The following is a 16,610-nucleotide window of genomic DNA, read 5'->3' on the forward strand; positions in this document are numbered from 1 at the left end:
TTGCGGGTTCCATCCCTCGGTCAAGGATCCGGTGTTGCCATGAGCTGTGGTGTAGGTCACAGACGCAGCTTGTATCCCGCGTTGCTGCGGCTCTGGCATAGGCTGGCGGCTACAGCTCATTTTGGACCCCTAGCCTGGGAACTTCCATATGCCGTGGGAGCAGCCCTAGAAATGACAAAAAGACAAAAAAAAAATGCTTCCTTGATTTGGGATTGGCATATGCACACTGTGGTATGTGAAATGACTGTCTGATGGGGACCTGCTCTCTAGCACAGGGAACTGTACCCAATATTCTGTGATAATCTGTATGGGGAAAGATACTGAAAAAGAATGGATGTGTATGTTTGTATAACTTAATTACTTTGTTGTACAGTGGAAATTATCACAACACGGTAGATCAACTATACGTCAATAAAAATTTAAAAAATGAAAAAAGAAAAAAAACTTCCTTGAGACCCCCACACAGACTCATGGAGGCAGAACCTGTTTCTGTTTTTGAGTATGGGGGTGAACAAATGTTTGGGTTCTAGAATAGCAGGATATGCTCTTTACAGCCTGGGCATAGCTGGGCTTAGAATTTCCTGTTTAGAAAAAATCAGGCTTGTATTTAGTTTTACCGGTTAGGTTGACAAATACCTTGTTTCAGCCAAGTGCCTGGAAGTTTCTTCTTTGGGGGAAGGTGGGGCTTGTGGCAGAAATGGCTTCTGGGTCCACACCCAGTGCCGTCACTCATATGTGGCAGATTGAAGAAAGCTTTATTGTTTCAAAAATAAAAGGTGGGAAGAATTCAGGTATGGGCCTTTGTGGATACCCACTGTGAGAAAAGTATTACTTAAAATACCTTTACAAAAGGTCAAGTCCTAGGGTAGATGGGCCTGATCAATGTTTATCAGGAAGTCTCAGAAATCAGTGTATGAAATCATAGTCAGGAAGAAGTGACCTGAATTTGGCTAAATCAGAGAACAGAACAGATCAGCTTTCCAGCTTTCCCAATCTTGTGAGAGGTGGGAAATATGAATCAGAACCTCAAAAATAGGGACTGAGAGAGTAGACATGCACATATCTTCCTAGGGAGTTCCTGTTGTGGCTCAGCTGTAAGGAACCTGACTAGTATCCATGAGGACTCGGGTTGGATCCCCAGCCCAACTCAGTGGGTTAAGGATCCGGTGTTGCCATGAGCCATGGTATGGGTCACAGAGGTGGCTCAGATCTGGTGTTGCTGTAGCTGTGGTGCAGCTATTTAAATAAACAAATAAAAACAACAAAAACCTTCCTAGATCTTTTCTTGAAAAAGAAAAAAAAGTCCAGTTTCCATAAGTGGGTTTGTCCTCCTCACAACTATGTTTTCCTTCTTTTTGGAGCCATATCATTGTCATCATCCCCGCTCATCTGTTTATCTTCTTCTGACTATTCATTTGATCTGAGATGTTTGTAAAACCAAGGAACAGAAAGCATCTTGATCAGGAAGGTCTGAAGAAGATCTCTTCTTCCTCTGCTGCCATTGCTGTGTGGTCCAAAAAACGTGTAGATAGAGCCTTAGAAGAGATGAATGAGGTGAAAGGCTTGGGGTGGAGAGTGGGTGAGAGTGAGGGGGTGGCCACAGCCTTTGATCGAAAACCATGGACAGTTAGAGCTGGAAGGAACCTTAGAGTCCCCTTGCTCAATCTCTCATTTCATAGATAAGAAAAATAAGGTCTCAAGAGTTAAAGAGTCTGCCAGGGGTTGAGCCAGCTAATGGGCGGTGGAACCAGCAATCTAAGGGCAGATTTTTGATGAAGAACTTTCGCAAGTTCTTCACATAGGCTCACATAACTGATCCTGAGAGAGGAGAAAGGATGTGAAGAATTTTTTTTTTCTTTTTCTTTTTGCATAGGCTGTTTTAATTCTTTATCAATGTCAGTTTATTTTGGTTTGCCTTTGACCTTCACCGCCCCAGCTGGGCAGCATAAATTGTGGCTGTTAATTTGCTCTCCTTGACAAGTTTGTGAAGGACTTTCTTTTCAAGGAGGTAGCAGGGTCGAGAAGGGAGAGTTTTTCCTGTACATTGCCTACCTCCACTCTGTGATCCGGTCCAGAATGGCCTTGGCCGTTCTTAGGCTGACAGGATGCAAAACGTGGGCCCCGGTGTGCAGATGTTCGCCTGATGTGTCTCCGTGTGCATTACTGGGTTGGTTCTGCAGGAAAATCTAAGACAAAGCATTCTGACACTGGTATTAGCCTTGCTCTTCCTGCATCCAATTGATATGCTCTACATTTTGTCTCTCAGAATTGCCACTTAGAAAGAATTCTCCTTTCATAGAAAGTGGACTTGATTTTTTTTTTTAAACATATAGCATTATGGAAATGTTGCTGCATTACCAAACCCTCCTAAAAGGCTGGGAAGCTTATTTTTATTTGATCCCTGTCTTTCCTGTGATTTGAGACTAGGTTGTAAACAAGCCATAATGCAAAGGGACTACCAAGAGACATACAACAGAAGCAGGCTCAGAAATAGAAATTGAATTTATAGGCAGTGAGATAGGATAATTAGTTTTTATATTTAAAAATATCCTCAAACCAGAGGAGTCTGTTGTCTCAGATGGAGAAAGGAATTGAGTTTGAATCCCAGTGCTTCACATAATAGCTTAGTTTTCTTTGTATAAAATATACACATAAAGCTGTGTATGTGTGTTTATATATGTACATCCTTTGTATAGTCCTCTCAAACACATGAATTAAAGTGTTGGTTTAAATCCCCAAATTCAGATTGCACAGTCATTTATGCTTATAATTCCTAGCCTTAAATGTTGTTCATATAGCTGATTAGCCCACCATCTATGGTTTTTTTGCTTTGACTAGCTGTTTGGAGTTCCAAGATCAAACAAAACCCTTTCCTGCTTTTTTGCATGGAGAGCAGGAACTGTATCTGGTGTTTACTCAACATTTTATGTTTTTCATCCAGCTGTTTTTCACTACAGAGTGTTCATTTAATACTCTGTATGTAGGTAAAACAGTACAAGACAGGAGAGTGTGAAGTATCTGCTGATGTTAAATATGTATAAATTCAACCTACCATCTCAAATGATGGTGTCTTAGCCACTGGCCTCGTCGTCCTGAAGTGGCAGAAACCAGTTCCTGGTTTTGAACCTTAAACAGACTTTGTTTTTCAGGGTTGCATCACGACTTTGGGAGGGCATCTTGTCTGAAATGTGCTGTCTCCCCAGCCTGGGTCAATGGGGACAGAGAGAAATAGCATCTGTCAGTGGGGCGGAAGTCTCCCAAGTGTGGAGTCAGGCACTGGTTCTTTGCTGAGGGTTCAGCTGATGCAACTGCCACTACTGTGGCATCCTTGTTTCCACTGAACAAAGTCTAAGAATGGGATGAACTTGTAAACAAGAAGAAACCATGCCTTCCTCCTTACTTGATCTGCCTTTGAGCAAAGAAGAAGGCAGAAGCGCAAACCCCTTGGTACCTGCTCTGTGCATCACAAGAGGGTTTCATCCACCCTGAGATCTTTGTCTCTTTCTCTGCCTGCTGTCATAAATCTCAGTTTCAAAGGAAAGAAAAGAGATGGTTGTTAAAGCATAAACCTCTAGGTCAGCTCTCGTTACATCAAACTCCAAGATGATGTTCCAAACCTTTTGTTGAATTGAAATGCTAGAATGGTTTGAAATAAAACTGAGCCATCCGTTGCCTGGGGATAGGAAATCTTTCTGTTGTAAAAAGGTGGCTGCCTGCTTGGTGTGTGGGTGTGTTTGCCTATGTAGAAAGTGGGATGGACTTTGCAGTAGCATTTATTTGCCTTGTGGAGACTGAACACAGAAAGCAAAGAAATCCAGTGTACCTAAAAATTAGAGAAAGTTGGGTAGGGAAGCTCAGCCATCGTTTTAGAGCAGTTTTCATTCAGGTACAGTTTCTTTTGCTTGCTTGAAGTTTTCAGTGTCAGATCAAATTTTCTGTCTTGCACCCCAATACCTCATATGCTTGGTTGCCATCTGTTCATTTCCATTGCAAACTGCTCTTTACACAATGTTACTCGGTGTTAATTAGAACATGTGTCTCTTTGTCATTCATCTAGGGAAGGGGTTAATGATGATTCATGTCCCTTTGATTCATTTTCCTCCAAACTATTATATTTCAGTTATGATTTTATAAGAACTCCAAGAGAATAGAAAGAGGAAGAACACCTCATTTCTATTCTTCATGGCCTTATTTTTAAAAACTCAATCTTGGCCTAAATGTTTTAGTATTGAAAATATAGTCCTTCAAGATCTTATTAAGTAGTAACACATAGGAGTGTGCATTTACTGCTTACCAGTGAACAATGTATTATTGTTTACATTTGTTAAATTATTTTAAATAGGTCACATATTCACATGGTTCAAAATTCAAAAAGCCCCCAAAGGGACTAGGAGATGCAAACTATTATATACAGAATGGATAACAACAAGGTCCTATTGTATAGCACAGGGAACAATATTCAATACCTTATAATAAACTGCAATGGAAAAGAATATGAAAAAGAATATATATGTGTATTATGTGTTATATATTAGTGTGTGTGTGTATAAAACTGAATCACTTTACTATACACCAGAAACTCACACAACATTGTACATCAAGTATACTTCAATAAAAATAAAGAGCCAAAACCCAAAAGGTCCCAGAAGGTTTGCAGGGGAGGGACTTACTCTTCCCTTAACTCCTCTGCCCAGGCACCTGGTTGACTTTCCCAGAATCCATGTGTTATCAGGGTCTTGTATGTACATATAGTTATACTTATGTATACACATATGCATCCATATATATAGGTATACATATGTATATACTTATTTCCCCCTTTTTTAAACAGAGGACAGCAAACATACATGCATATGGGCTTTTCTCTTAAATGCATTTTGGAATTCAGTGTACATTAATAAGTTAAGAGGCAGCATCCTCTTTCTTTGTTACAGCTACATTGTATTAATGTACTCTGGCTTATTCACCAGTCCCTTACTCATAGCCATTTAATGCTGTTTCCAGTTTTTTTTCTGGGACAGATAATGATGCAATGAATAGCTTTGTATTAAATTATTTTGTGTGTCTTTAGAAAGAAATCCTAGAAATGGAATTGCTGCAACCCAAAGTGAGTGTGTTTGGCATTTCGATTGATTCTGTCAAATTGCCTTCCATAGGAGTTAGCGGTTTACAGCTCCGCAAGCTGTCTGCATAATTGTCAGCCTTTTTTACATTTGTGAAAATAATAGGTGAAATAGCTATCTCAACTTACAGTTTAATTTGTCCTGTCCTTTCTCTTATTTTGAGTGATGTTTGGTATAGTGAACAATTTAAAGTAAAAGATAAACACGTGTGTTGTGTGCTTGTGTGTGTGGGTGTGTGTGTGTAAATTTCAAAGATGGAAGCCTATCTGTGCATCCCCTCAAAACACCAATAAACTATATCTGGTTTTTAGTATATTAGACAGCTAATTTCTGTATTGCTGCATGATTAACAGCAATAAATGTTGGAAGATACCTAATATTCTCCCTTACATGATTACCAAAGCATACTGCTGAAATCAGGTTTCAGCTGAAATTATCTTTAAGAATGATGCATTTTGGACTAATCTAATCAGGCTTTGATTTGTGAGGGTACATTACCTGATATCTTTCAAGATAGAAATGTTAAGTCCATTAAACTCTGGCATGTTGCTTTTTACTAAAAGTGTATGGATTTTAGGGAAACCACACTTTGACAGACATGATGGGGAAACAAAAGTTCTTTTAGATAAGAACGGCCACCTTCTCCTTGATATTTTTCTTTGGGTTGAGCTCTACGTGAAAAGCTGGTGTGGCTCTTTGTCCTGACTGTTGCTTTGCTGTAAAGACTGAATCCATCAGGAGGACCCCATCCTATCAGAGAGAAAAGCCGGGGATTCTGTTATTAGGTGAGGTCTTTTTGTCAGATTAGGTGTTCTCACAAGTCACATAGATCTTTACAAGTGGGAAAACACATCGTCCATTTCTTGGTAGACTGAACTTTCCATCTTACACTTTAAAAAGGCAAAGGCTGTAATTTGCACAGTTAAAAAGACTGAGTAACCATCCCCGCCTTGGGAATGCCATTTTCTTTCCCCTAGGAGTCCCTAGCTGTGGTTTCTTCAGGAAAAGAGGTGGCTTCTTTGGCAAATAGGACATTTGAGAAGTGAGCAGCACTTGCTCCTTTCTGATAGTTGGGGTTTCCCTTTGGGACAAACATACTTGCCCTTGCAGTCGACTTGATGAATGATGAAGTTGGAATAGCTCTCTTTTTCCTCCTTTCAGTCAGGAAATAAACTAATCTCCCCAAACAAAGCTGCCTTGAATGTTTAACAGCAGTTTTAAATTGTTGAAATAGTCACGAGTCACGAGACCAATTTCAATCCTCCCCCGAATCTAGATTCACAAAATTTTAGAGCCAGAAGGTGATTTTGCAGATGGTCTAGCAACTGATCCCAATTTTGTACATGAAAAATCGAAGCTGAGAGAGGTTTTGGATCATTGGAGTGAGTGAGTGAATAACAAAGTTAGAAACTCTTGTATCCTGGCCCCAGAATCCTGACTAAATTGTTCCAGAAATTTTGCTTAAATGTGATTTTATTTTTCGTAGAAAAACATATGCTCTTTCAGAAATCAATTCAAATTCTCTTGGTGAAACCCTTCGGTGGTTGGTTTTGCTACAGTCCCTCAGCAGGAGAAGATCATGGAATGCCCTTTCAAAGAGATACCTAGACTGCGCAGCTGTCGAGACAGATGAGTGGAAAAATAAGGTCTTTAGGGATGCTCCCCCATCACGTGGTGATGAGTCTACAGGACAGGGGCAACTTTCTAGTATCTTCTGCTGTGTGCAAAGAGAGAAACCATAGCAGGGCAGGGATGTTGAAAAAAATAGAGGCATCACGGCTGATTAGCTGGGACTGGTCAGAAATGGGTTGCTTCATGGGAAGCAGTTAAGAGAAACTTTGTAAGGACTTTTATTCTTTTGGGGGGAGGGATGAGGGTGGAAAGAGGAAGCGAGAAAAAGACAGAGGGAGTTTAAGAACAGAGAGGGGGAAGGAGAGAAGAAGAGAGGGGCAGAAGGAGGAGCATGGGTCTTACTTGAATCACAGGTAGTGTATTGTCTCAGAAGTCTCCTGCTTGGACCAGAGGAACTGTTGCCATTTGGTGGCAGCTGCCTTAAATATAGTCCAGAGTTTTAAAATATTACAGACTTGTCTAGCACCTCCAGAGGCCGTATTTCCAGCCCAAGTGCATCATCTGAGGTTTAGATGCCTATAGCTAACTATGGGTTACCTAGGAGACATCTGAGCCTCAGCAGACCCGGGACCTGACCTACCCTCTTAATCTGCACCTCAACCAGGTCTTCTTTCTGAACTCCTTATCTCAGTGAGTTACATCTCAATCTTCCAAAGGAGCCAAGTCAAAGCTTTGAGAATCACCTTGACTTATTTGGTTCCATCTTTTGCACCCTCTCCTCGGCCGGCTCCACAAGCCCGGTTGATCCCGCCTCCTTTGTGTCTACCGAATCCTTCCTGCTTCCCCACTACCGCCGTTCTAGCTCACAACCTCATCACTTCTTCTTGGGTTGTTGCCACAGTCTTTAAGTGGCCTCCCTGCCACCCAGTTTGTGCCTCTCTCCAACTTGTCTTCCAGACCGCTGCCAGAGAACTCTTTCTAGGAAAGCCTGTCCAATCATGGAATTCCCCTGCCTGAAAAATGCTACTGTTGCTGCCTCTCCCCTGCAGAGAAACTGTCCAGAGCAGTCCATGCTCACTTCCTTAGCCCGTCTTCTCGGTTCCCCTCCTCACAGGAGCCTCCTTACAGCAGTGTGCTTTCCTACCCCGCTGACCTTTGCACGTGCTGTTTCTGCTGAACAGCACCTTCTGCTTCCCCCTGCTTCCCTCTTCCTGGTCTAATTCCTTCGGATCTTTCTGATCTCAGCTTAGGTGGCACTTATTTAAGAAACACACGTGTGTACATTTGCTAGGTGCCGAGCACTGGTCTAAGGGCTTTATGTGTATTCATTCATTTACTCCTTAGAACCACAAGAGGAAAGAAGGGTTATTATCCCCATTTTATGGATGAGGAAACTGAGACTTTGTGAAAGAGCTTTTCTTACTGGCCCACTGGCTGCAAGGATTGGGCCAGAAGCCAGCACTTGATTTTGATATATATGGGGTATATACTTATACATATATGCATGTGCATGTGTATATAACTTGCTTTTGAATAGGCATAGGTACATATTATTAAGTTCCAAGGATACAAAGTACGCAGTGACAAGGAAGTCTCCCTCCTATCCTTGTCTTCTAACCACTTACTTCCCTTCTCCCTGCAAGCCTGATGTTACCAACCTCTTGTGTGTCTTTCCAGGGGGTGCACACACATACACATGTACATACTATATAATTGTGTTTTGACATTTGCGATAGCATATCCTCCTTGCCATTTTTACTTTGCTTTGTTTGCTTAGCACTATTCCTTGGGGCTTGTCCCATATCAACACATTAAGAGCTTCCTCTCTTCTCTTATGGCTAAATAATAGGCCATTATAAGGAGATGCCATAATTGATTAATCGGTCTCCTTTTGTTGGATAGTTAGGTAGTTCTCGGACTTTGGCTGGTACAGACATTGCTACAAAGACTGGCTTGCTATAGGCATCATTTTGCATGCATATGAGTTTGTGCAGGATGAAATCCTGGAATTGGAATTTTGGGTCAGAGGGTAAAGACATTTATAATTTTGATAGATAGTGCCAGATTGCTTTCCTAACGGATGTATCCATTTAGTCTCTCATTAGTAATTTATGAGAGTGCTTCTCTCCTCATAGCCTCACCCATGCCTGTAGAATAAAATGTTTTGATGTCCACCAATCCTAATACATTGTTTAATCTTCATTTCTCTTTTTTCCTTTTTAAAATTTTTAATTTTTTCAATTCAGTTTTTATTTTATATTGGAGTAGAGTTGTTTTACAATGTTGTGCTAGTTTCAGGTGTGCAGCTGAGTGATTCAGTTATACACATACCCATTCTTTTTCAGATTCTTTTACCATATCGGTTATTACAGAATATACATATTTTTAATTATATTGCTGCACCCACTGCATTTGGAAGTTCCCGGGCCAGGGATTGAATCCGAGCCACAGCTGCGACCTCCACAATAGATCCTTTAACCCACTGCACCATGCTGGGGCTCTAACCCACATTTCTGCAGTGACCTGAGCTGCTGCAGTCAGGTTCTTAACCCACTGCACCACAGCAGGAACTCCCTAGGTTATTATAGACTATTGAGTAGGGTTCTCTGTGATATATAGTAGGTCCTTGTTGATTATCTATTTTATATACAGCAGTGTGTATATGTTAATCTCAAACTCCTAATTTATCTTTCCCACCTTTCCCCCTGTGTAACTATAAATTTGTTTTTTAAATCTATGAGTCTGTTTCTGTTTTATAAATAAGTTCATTGCTATTTTTTTAATATTCCACTGCATTTCTCTTTTAGGAATAAAGTTAAGTGACTTTTAATGTGTTTGCGAACTATTTTGGTTTTCTTCTATATCAACTGACTGTCCATTGGTTTTGTTGGATGTTTTCTTATTGATTTATAGGCATTCCTTTTATATTAAGGAAATTAGCCTTTGTCTATGATTTACGTTCCCAATGGTTCTCTGCTTTGCTGTTTGTCTTTTGTCTTTGTTTATGGTGTATTTTTCCCAGGCAGAAAATTTTTATTTTCATGTAATCAGATTTACCAAGTTTTTTTTTTTTCTTTTATAGCCTCTGGGGTTTGAGTCATAGTGAGGCTGGCCTGCCCCATGCCTAGATTCTAAAATTCTCTTCCATGTGCACATATGTGTGCATAAAGTTGTTTCAGAGAGAGAATCAGTAGAGTATAAAAGCTTGGAAACAGATTCTGGAGTCACACTGACCTGACTTTTAGCCCTGGTTTCATCTTTAACTAGTTCTGTAATCTTGGGTGACATCTTTAGATGGGTTATTAATATCTACATCCTAGGGTTACTATGATGATCAAATGCAACAACACAGGAAAGTGTCTTGCGTCTGATTACTGATGGCTGCCTTTATTGTGCCATTATTTCTCTCCAGATTCCAGAATAGCTGCACAAGGACAGAAGCCCTTTCTTCTCTTTTCCTTGCATTCCTCACGTCATTCTGCCCGGCCCCTCCCCAGTCCCGCTTCTAACCTGAGTCCAGGAATCTGCTGGAAGCGCCTGAGTGCTCATTTTGATTGCTTCACTGTTTATTTTGATTGAGAGGGGAAGGCCTGGAATTCTGGCTGGAGCCACCTGGAGTACCACAGGTGCTTCTCCACAGCGTCCCTGCTCGCCATACATCTGTTCTCCTGGCCCTGGTGTCTTGCCAGATCTTGAAGCTTTGGTTCTTTCCCCCTGTTGTCAGTGAGAGTCTGCATTCTTCCTTTGTTTTCTTTTTTCCTTTTCTTTTTAGGCCATAACCACAGCATACGGAAATTCCCAGGCTATGGGTTGAATTGGAGCCACAGCTGCTGGCCTACACCACAGCTCACAGCAATGCCAGATCCTTAACCCACTGAGTGAGGCCAGGGATCGAACCCTAAACCTCATAGTTCCTAGTCCTGTTCGTAATCTGCTGAGTGACAACAGAAACTCCCCACCTTCTTCCTTTGAAGTGCCTTGCAGCCCTGCCCTGTAGGTCCCTTGCTGCTGTGCTTTCCCTCCATGGATCGTCTTCCCTGGTCTTGTACCCAGGCACCTCCCCTCCCTTTGCTGGGTCTCTGCGGGTGGGTGCCTTTCCTGTTCAGGTTCATGTGCAGAGAGGACAAGATGCAGTGCCGCCACAAGCTGGATGCCCAGAAAAGCCTGGGACCCAGTGGCTGGGGAAGAGTAAGAAGTTTGGGATGGAAGTATTGATTGCAAGACCCGTAAATCACTTGGCTCTGTCTCCATTCCTTACAGGCCTTGCCCTGAAGGATAGATCCCAAGGCCAATCCCAACTAGTGAGTTTTTTAGTGGATGATCACCCTAAAAATTTCCATCACGTCAGTATCTGTTAATATTTTCTAAAACTTTAGCTAGTTGTCATCGATGCTAACTCCTAGATGCTAACGCCTTAAAAAAGGTGTAAGATGATGCAAGCTGTTCAAAGACATCAGTGCTTTGGAGGCAGCGCTGAGAATTAGACCTTAATTTCCTGACTTTCATCTCTTTGTTCTCTTTAAAGCCTCCTTTGCCTCTTTAAGGATTTCTTTTGTATGCTTGGTTTTGACAGCCCAGAGGTAGGAGATGCAGCGAAGCAGTTAAGTTCATCTCATAGTTGATTTTGCCACTATCCTCACCATTAATAAAATAATGCTTGGAGCACAGGCATTGAGTTTTATAGTGGGCTGTATCAAATGTTAATTGTCACGCATCTGAAGCATGCTGGTACACTGCCAGGCAGAGGGTTCAAGGGCAAAGTGCAATGGGGGACAGATACCAAGCTAAGTCACAGCCACCAGACTCAAAAGCAGCATCTACTGTGTGTGGAGCCCTTCGCTTCTCATTTTACATTTGAGACTTGCAACAATACCCAAAGACAGCCGTCTTTATTCCAATTTTATAGGTAAAGAAATTGAGTTGAAGAGAAGTTGATGTTGACTGTATCATGGTTGCAGATTTAGGATTAAGACGGTGGACCTGATTTCAAAACCCGGGGTCTTTTGGCCTCACTGCATTTCCTTCCAAGAGCAGACAGTCCAGTAAAGAGGAAAGAGGAATAAACAGTCATGCGACTATTTTCAGTGAAAAGTAAAAATAATGACCTAAAAAGAAGAGAAACTGATTGATCCCCCTGAGTTCTCTTTCTGGCTGGCCACGTTGGCTGTAAATTCCATAGTGCAGCTCGTATGGTGAACATTCAAGAGAGAAAGGTCACTCATCTGCAGTCCTGCTCCCCAGCCCCCACCTTGATAAAAGAAGTCTCCTTACCACCTGACTCTCCTGCAGGTAACAAAACAGGTTTTCAAAATATGTAATAAAGAAGCCCTGCTTGTTCCTTCCTGGCAGTCATCCCAGTGGAAGTACAATCACACAGGCACTGCCTGGGACCCTGGGCTGGAGGAGTTAATTTTTTAAAAAATGCTTGAGGTTCCTGAGTTCCCATGGTATGTTACTAGAAGGTTCCGTAGCTTGAAAACTCTCAGCGCTCATTTCCTCCAACCCCTCGCTATGCCACACATTTAAGGACAGGTTGGCTCATCATCAATGGATGCTCCTCAATGCTTACATTCACTGTGCTTTTTCTTGGAAGGATTTCAGCTCTTCTGTGACATAGTTCAGTTATCTCCTCTCTTGCTTCCAGAAGCAGCTTCTTTACCTCAACTGGAAAACTTGCTGTAGTCCTGAGTGTTTTGGAAACAAAATGTGCAGTGGGAGAATTCCTGCTTTGTGAATATCCGATCACTTTGTTCCCTGGCACAACAGTCTCTCCTTTGTATTAAACGCCTGAGAACAGAAGTTCTAAATAACATTTTTATACTCCCTGTTGATAGAAGTTCTGTATTCAGGGACAACAGTTTGATGCTTGTTCCTCTGTCAAGTTCTGATGTCCTTTCCCTGCTTAAGTGACAAGGGTGCTCCCTCCCAAGCCTTGTGTTGTGGGGAGGAGAGGGTGCCTCCCCCAGGACTTTCTCACTGGGGCTCTTCTGTGTCCAGTGAGTGGCCTGGGCCCTAGTGGGATGGCTGGCTGCTCAGAGCAAAGGCACCGAATCTGCCGGTCTGACCATGAGCCTAGCGGCTGAGCCAGCCAGATACAAAAGGACCAGATGGGCAGACAGACCAAAATAGCGACTCCATCTCCTTCCTGGAAATGCAGAAGGACTACCCCGGAAGTCCAAGAAGGCCTAATTTGGTCAAAAACCCGGCACTTACTCAGACCAGGAGGTTGGGTTGTGACCCTGGCATGAGTTCCTGACCCCCAGTGTTTCGTTGTTACCAGCCCCATTTGCACATCCTCAGGTTGACAGCCCTGATCAGACAGACACCCAGACAACTGATTGGTAACAAATACTCTTAACACTAAAGCACCTCTGGTCACTTCCCTTTATTTTGTACTTGTACAGAGTACTTGTACTTTTACTGTAAACAAAAGATGTATATGCACGCTCATCTTTAGACAAACCCAGTAGTATAAAAATTCATTTTGGAGTTCCCTGGTGGCTCAGTGGGGTAAGGATCCAGCCTTGTCACTACAGTGGCTTGGGTTACTGCTGTGGTTCAGATTCCATCCCTTGCCTGGAAACTTCCGCATGCTGTGGGTGAGACAAAAAATAAAATAAATAAAAATTCAGCTTTGTAAGATGAAGTAGGACACTTTTATTTGTTTTCTCAGAAAATTTATCACTGCGTTCCAAATGGCATAGATAGAATAATAAAATATGGTCTACTCCCAAAGAATGTTTGTATTTCCGTGTAAGTTTCAAAGCTCTCCCTTTTTCTTATTTATTTGACAAATACACATTTAATTATCCTACTGGAGGCAAGACTGCCCTACATGGCCATCCTGTAGCTCATACAGGGAGCTCATTGGCTCTCGTATTTTATTACTTTGGGTCAAAGATAAGTTTCTTGCCCCTCATTCCTTCAGTGAATATTTTTCTCCTGTTTCCTGTGGGCCAAGCACTGTGCTGAATTTCTCAGTGCTTCCGTGTTCCCTTTGGAAGTGGTTGGAACGGTAGTGCTCTTTTCGCCCTTGGAGGAAGGGGGCCATGCCTAGGCTTACCCACTCCCCGGCAGCTGGGCCTTGGTACAGCGAGGAGGGCTCCTGGAAGCTGATACACACACAGAGGCCCCCTGAGCCTTAAGCACAGGGATAGATTGTATTATTTTCTAAGAGAAAGGACATTCTACTCCTCCTAGTTAACCTTTCCTTGCAGGCTAAAACAGGCAAATCACTCCCTGGACACACCAGCTCAAGTGATAATAAAAAATATCCTTTACCAGGCAGCCTGGCAGTACCTACATTAGTGTTTGGATAAGAACAAGCCCCTCGAGGGGGAATGGAGCCCTTCTCCAGACCTTAATTGATTTTTGTGTTCATTCTGCTTCTTTTAATTCTTAGTGGAAAAGTGATTTGTAGTGCAAAGTGGCTTTCCATGTTATAGGCACTGGATTATGTAATCCCGCTCTTATCAAAAGATCATTTCTGCTTGCTTTGCCTTTTTTTCCCCCTGATCCAGCTCTTGTTTATTTTTCTTTTTTGCTTTATTTCTTCTTGTTTACACAGTTATTGTTCCTCTTACTGCTCCCACTTATCAATCCCCATCATTGGGGGAGGCAATAGGATTCCCTTGATCTATTTTTTTTTTTAATTTTAAAAGTCAGTTTGTTGGACATCTTTAAGAAATAGTCACTTATTCCCTAGTAAGTTTGTTTCATAATGTGGAGCGTCATTAATTATAAGTCTGACTCCCAAGAAGCTGGGTTATGTTCATTCCCAGGGATTAAGGAACATCCTGGAGTGTTTGTCCCTTTGGGATCTGGGCCATCATCTGCCCCTCCTGACCAAGGTGAGCCTGGCTTATGAATGGGATGGCTCCTTACAGATGTACCCTGTCATGTAAGAAAGTCCCATAGAAGAGTAACTACTAAAATCTCTTTCCTAAAGTGAGGTTGTGAAGCCCTCAATCATGTGCCTCTTAAACAGTTGATCTAAGAAATCCACAACTTAACCGTCAAGTCTGTTGGCATCTTTGAGTTACATTGGGAGGGAACTCTGCCTGTGTCTTCATGTGATACATCACCGTGTGCATGCTTGCACATATGTACACCTGTGCGTGTGTATGTGTGGATTGAGAAAAAGGAGATAGCCCACTGCTAGGGGTTGAAGGGAAAGACTTTGTTAGGCTTACATCATCATGACTAAAAAGACAATTTGTTTATTGCAGTCTTCATGTGATCAAGAACAAAGCAGATGAGAAGCAGCCCAACATGATCAAAGCACATCTAATATCTCAGGTTTCTAGAACATCTGAGTCTCAGGGTTTGGTCTTCATTATGGTATATGCTGAGAGGTGATGTTTTAAACACAAGAAGGGGAAAAATGCCAGCTGTGAAGAACTGAGACAGTGAAAAAGCAGACGTGTGCACCTGAACGGAGCCCCTTCTAAATGGAGCCATGCTCTCTTCAGTCTGCAGGGCCAGAGGGAGGATTCTATGAAAGGTCATAAAAATCTAGCCATATAGTTCCTTCTGTTCAGTGTAGATTCTCACATGCAGTGGCCTTACGCATTGTGACTTGATTTCTCGTGGGCACAATTCACACCTGTCTTGGGAAGTCCGTTTGGGGTGATCTTGCCACCTGCAACTTGGAAGAGACAGCACTTGCTGAGTCTGGACGTCTGATAGCTGGAAGGGCAGGACAGGTGACCCCCTGGGTGGCTGGGAGGTGTTACCTTGAAACTGAATGCTGGGATAAAAATAAAAGCAGTTTCTCCTGGGGACAGGGCACTGATGGGAGTCAGGATCCCTGTCCTGATAAAACGCTGCCCCTTTGTTCTGCTCCTTGCGTGTTCTTCCACATGAGGCCTGGCAGACGGTCCATTCAGTGTTCATTATGGTGTCAGAGCCAGCACATGGCAGGGTGCTCCCCAGCTGCCACGGGAGCCATGCGCACGTGGATGTGAGCAGAGGCCTTTGGTGCACACGCATGGAGCTTGTCTTCTGCCTTGTTTCCCTCCCAGGGTGAGCTGGGAACCCAGCCCCCATCCTGCACCTTCTGGCACAGGGGCTGGTGGCCCTGCATGAGGTTCTACAGTCATCAATAGGCCTGTTCACGTGAGAGCTGACTTCATGTTTTTGCCACAACATCACGGGCTGCTGGGCTGAATGTGACCATTCTTCTTAGAGCAAGCTGAGGGCAAGGGACCTCTTCCGTCCATCCATCTGTCCATCCGGGAAAGTCATCACTCCCATCACAGATCCAAGGGACTTGATCCAGGCCCCCCCGAGGGAGCACTCAGCATTTCTTCTCGTGGATTAAATAAAACTGGATGAGCAAATGATTGTGATTAAGCTCTATTGTGAGGTTTTCTGATACCCATGTAGCCTAATCACTGAAATCTTTGTCAGGCCTTGTTTTGCATGTTAATCCGTGAAGGAAGCCAGTGACAGCCTCTCTGAGGTTCTCTGTTTTCATTGTAGTTTATTCTTAATCATCCAAGTCAATAGGGAAAATTACCGTCATCGATGATACAAACCCACAGAAAGTCCAGAAATACTCGAGATGGGGACAGCAGGCGTGTGAGCCAGCACATATGCTCTCTCGGACATTCAGCAGCTGTGCGTCCCTGAGGACAGACAGGGACAGTGTCCAGGCAGGGTCCACTGCAGGGGTGGGGGCGAGGCCAGGGGGTCAGGCGGAGGAGGTGGTGGTCAGTCTCAGAGTATGGCATCGGATGTGGAGAACTGACCACATTTCCCTCTGATGCCATCCTGTGGATTTTTTTTTTTTTTTCCTATTTCGGCTGCAGCCGGGGCCAGGGCCAGGGATCAGATGTGAGCCATAGTTGTGACCTAAGCCACTGCTGCGGCAATGCCAGATCCTTAACCCACTGTGCTAGGCTGGGGATCAAA

At 43.0% G+C, this 16,610-nt stretch overlaps 1 protein-coding gene across 3 annotated transcripts in view; it reads left to right on the forward strand.

Annotated features, from left to right (window-relative positions):
- BCL2 (BCL2 apoptosis regulator) overlaps window positions 1-16,610 on the forward strand; it is a 179,856-nt gene that overhangs the window by 42,828 nt on the left and 120,418 nt on the right. Inside the window, exon 2 of one of the 3 annotated variants that reach the window (XM_047767005.1) lies at window positions 14,924-16,517. The exons of the other annotated variants lie outside the window; for them this stretch is intronic. Within the exon in view, the coding sequence (XP_047622961.1) occupies window positions 14,924-14,953 (30 nt within the window). The 3' untranslated portion in view covers window positions 14,954-16,517. Of the gene's footprint in view, window positions 1-14,923; window positions 16,518-16,610 lie in introns of those variants that run through there. 3 annotated transcript variants of the gene reach the window in all.

The sequence above is a fragment of the Phacochoerus africanus genome, chromosome 2, assembly GCF_016906955.1.
Source record: "Phacochoerus africanus isolate WHEZ1 chromosome 2, ROS_Pafr_v1, whole genome shotgun sequence".
Lineage (NCBI taxonomy): Eukaryota > Metazoa > Chordata > Mammalia > Artiodactyla > Suidae > Phacochoerus > Phacochoerus africanus.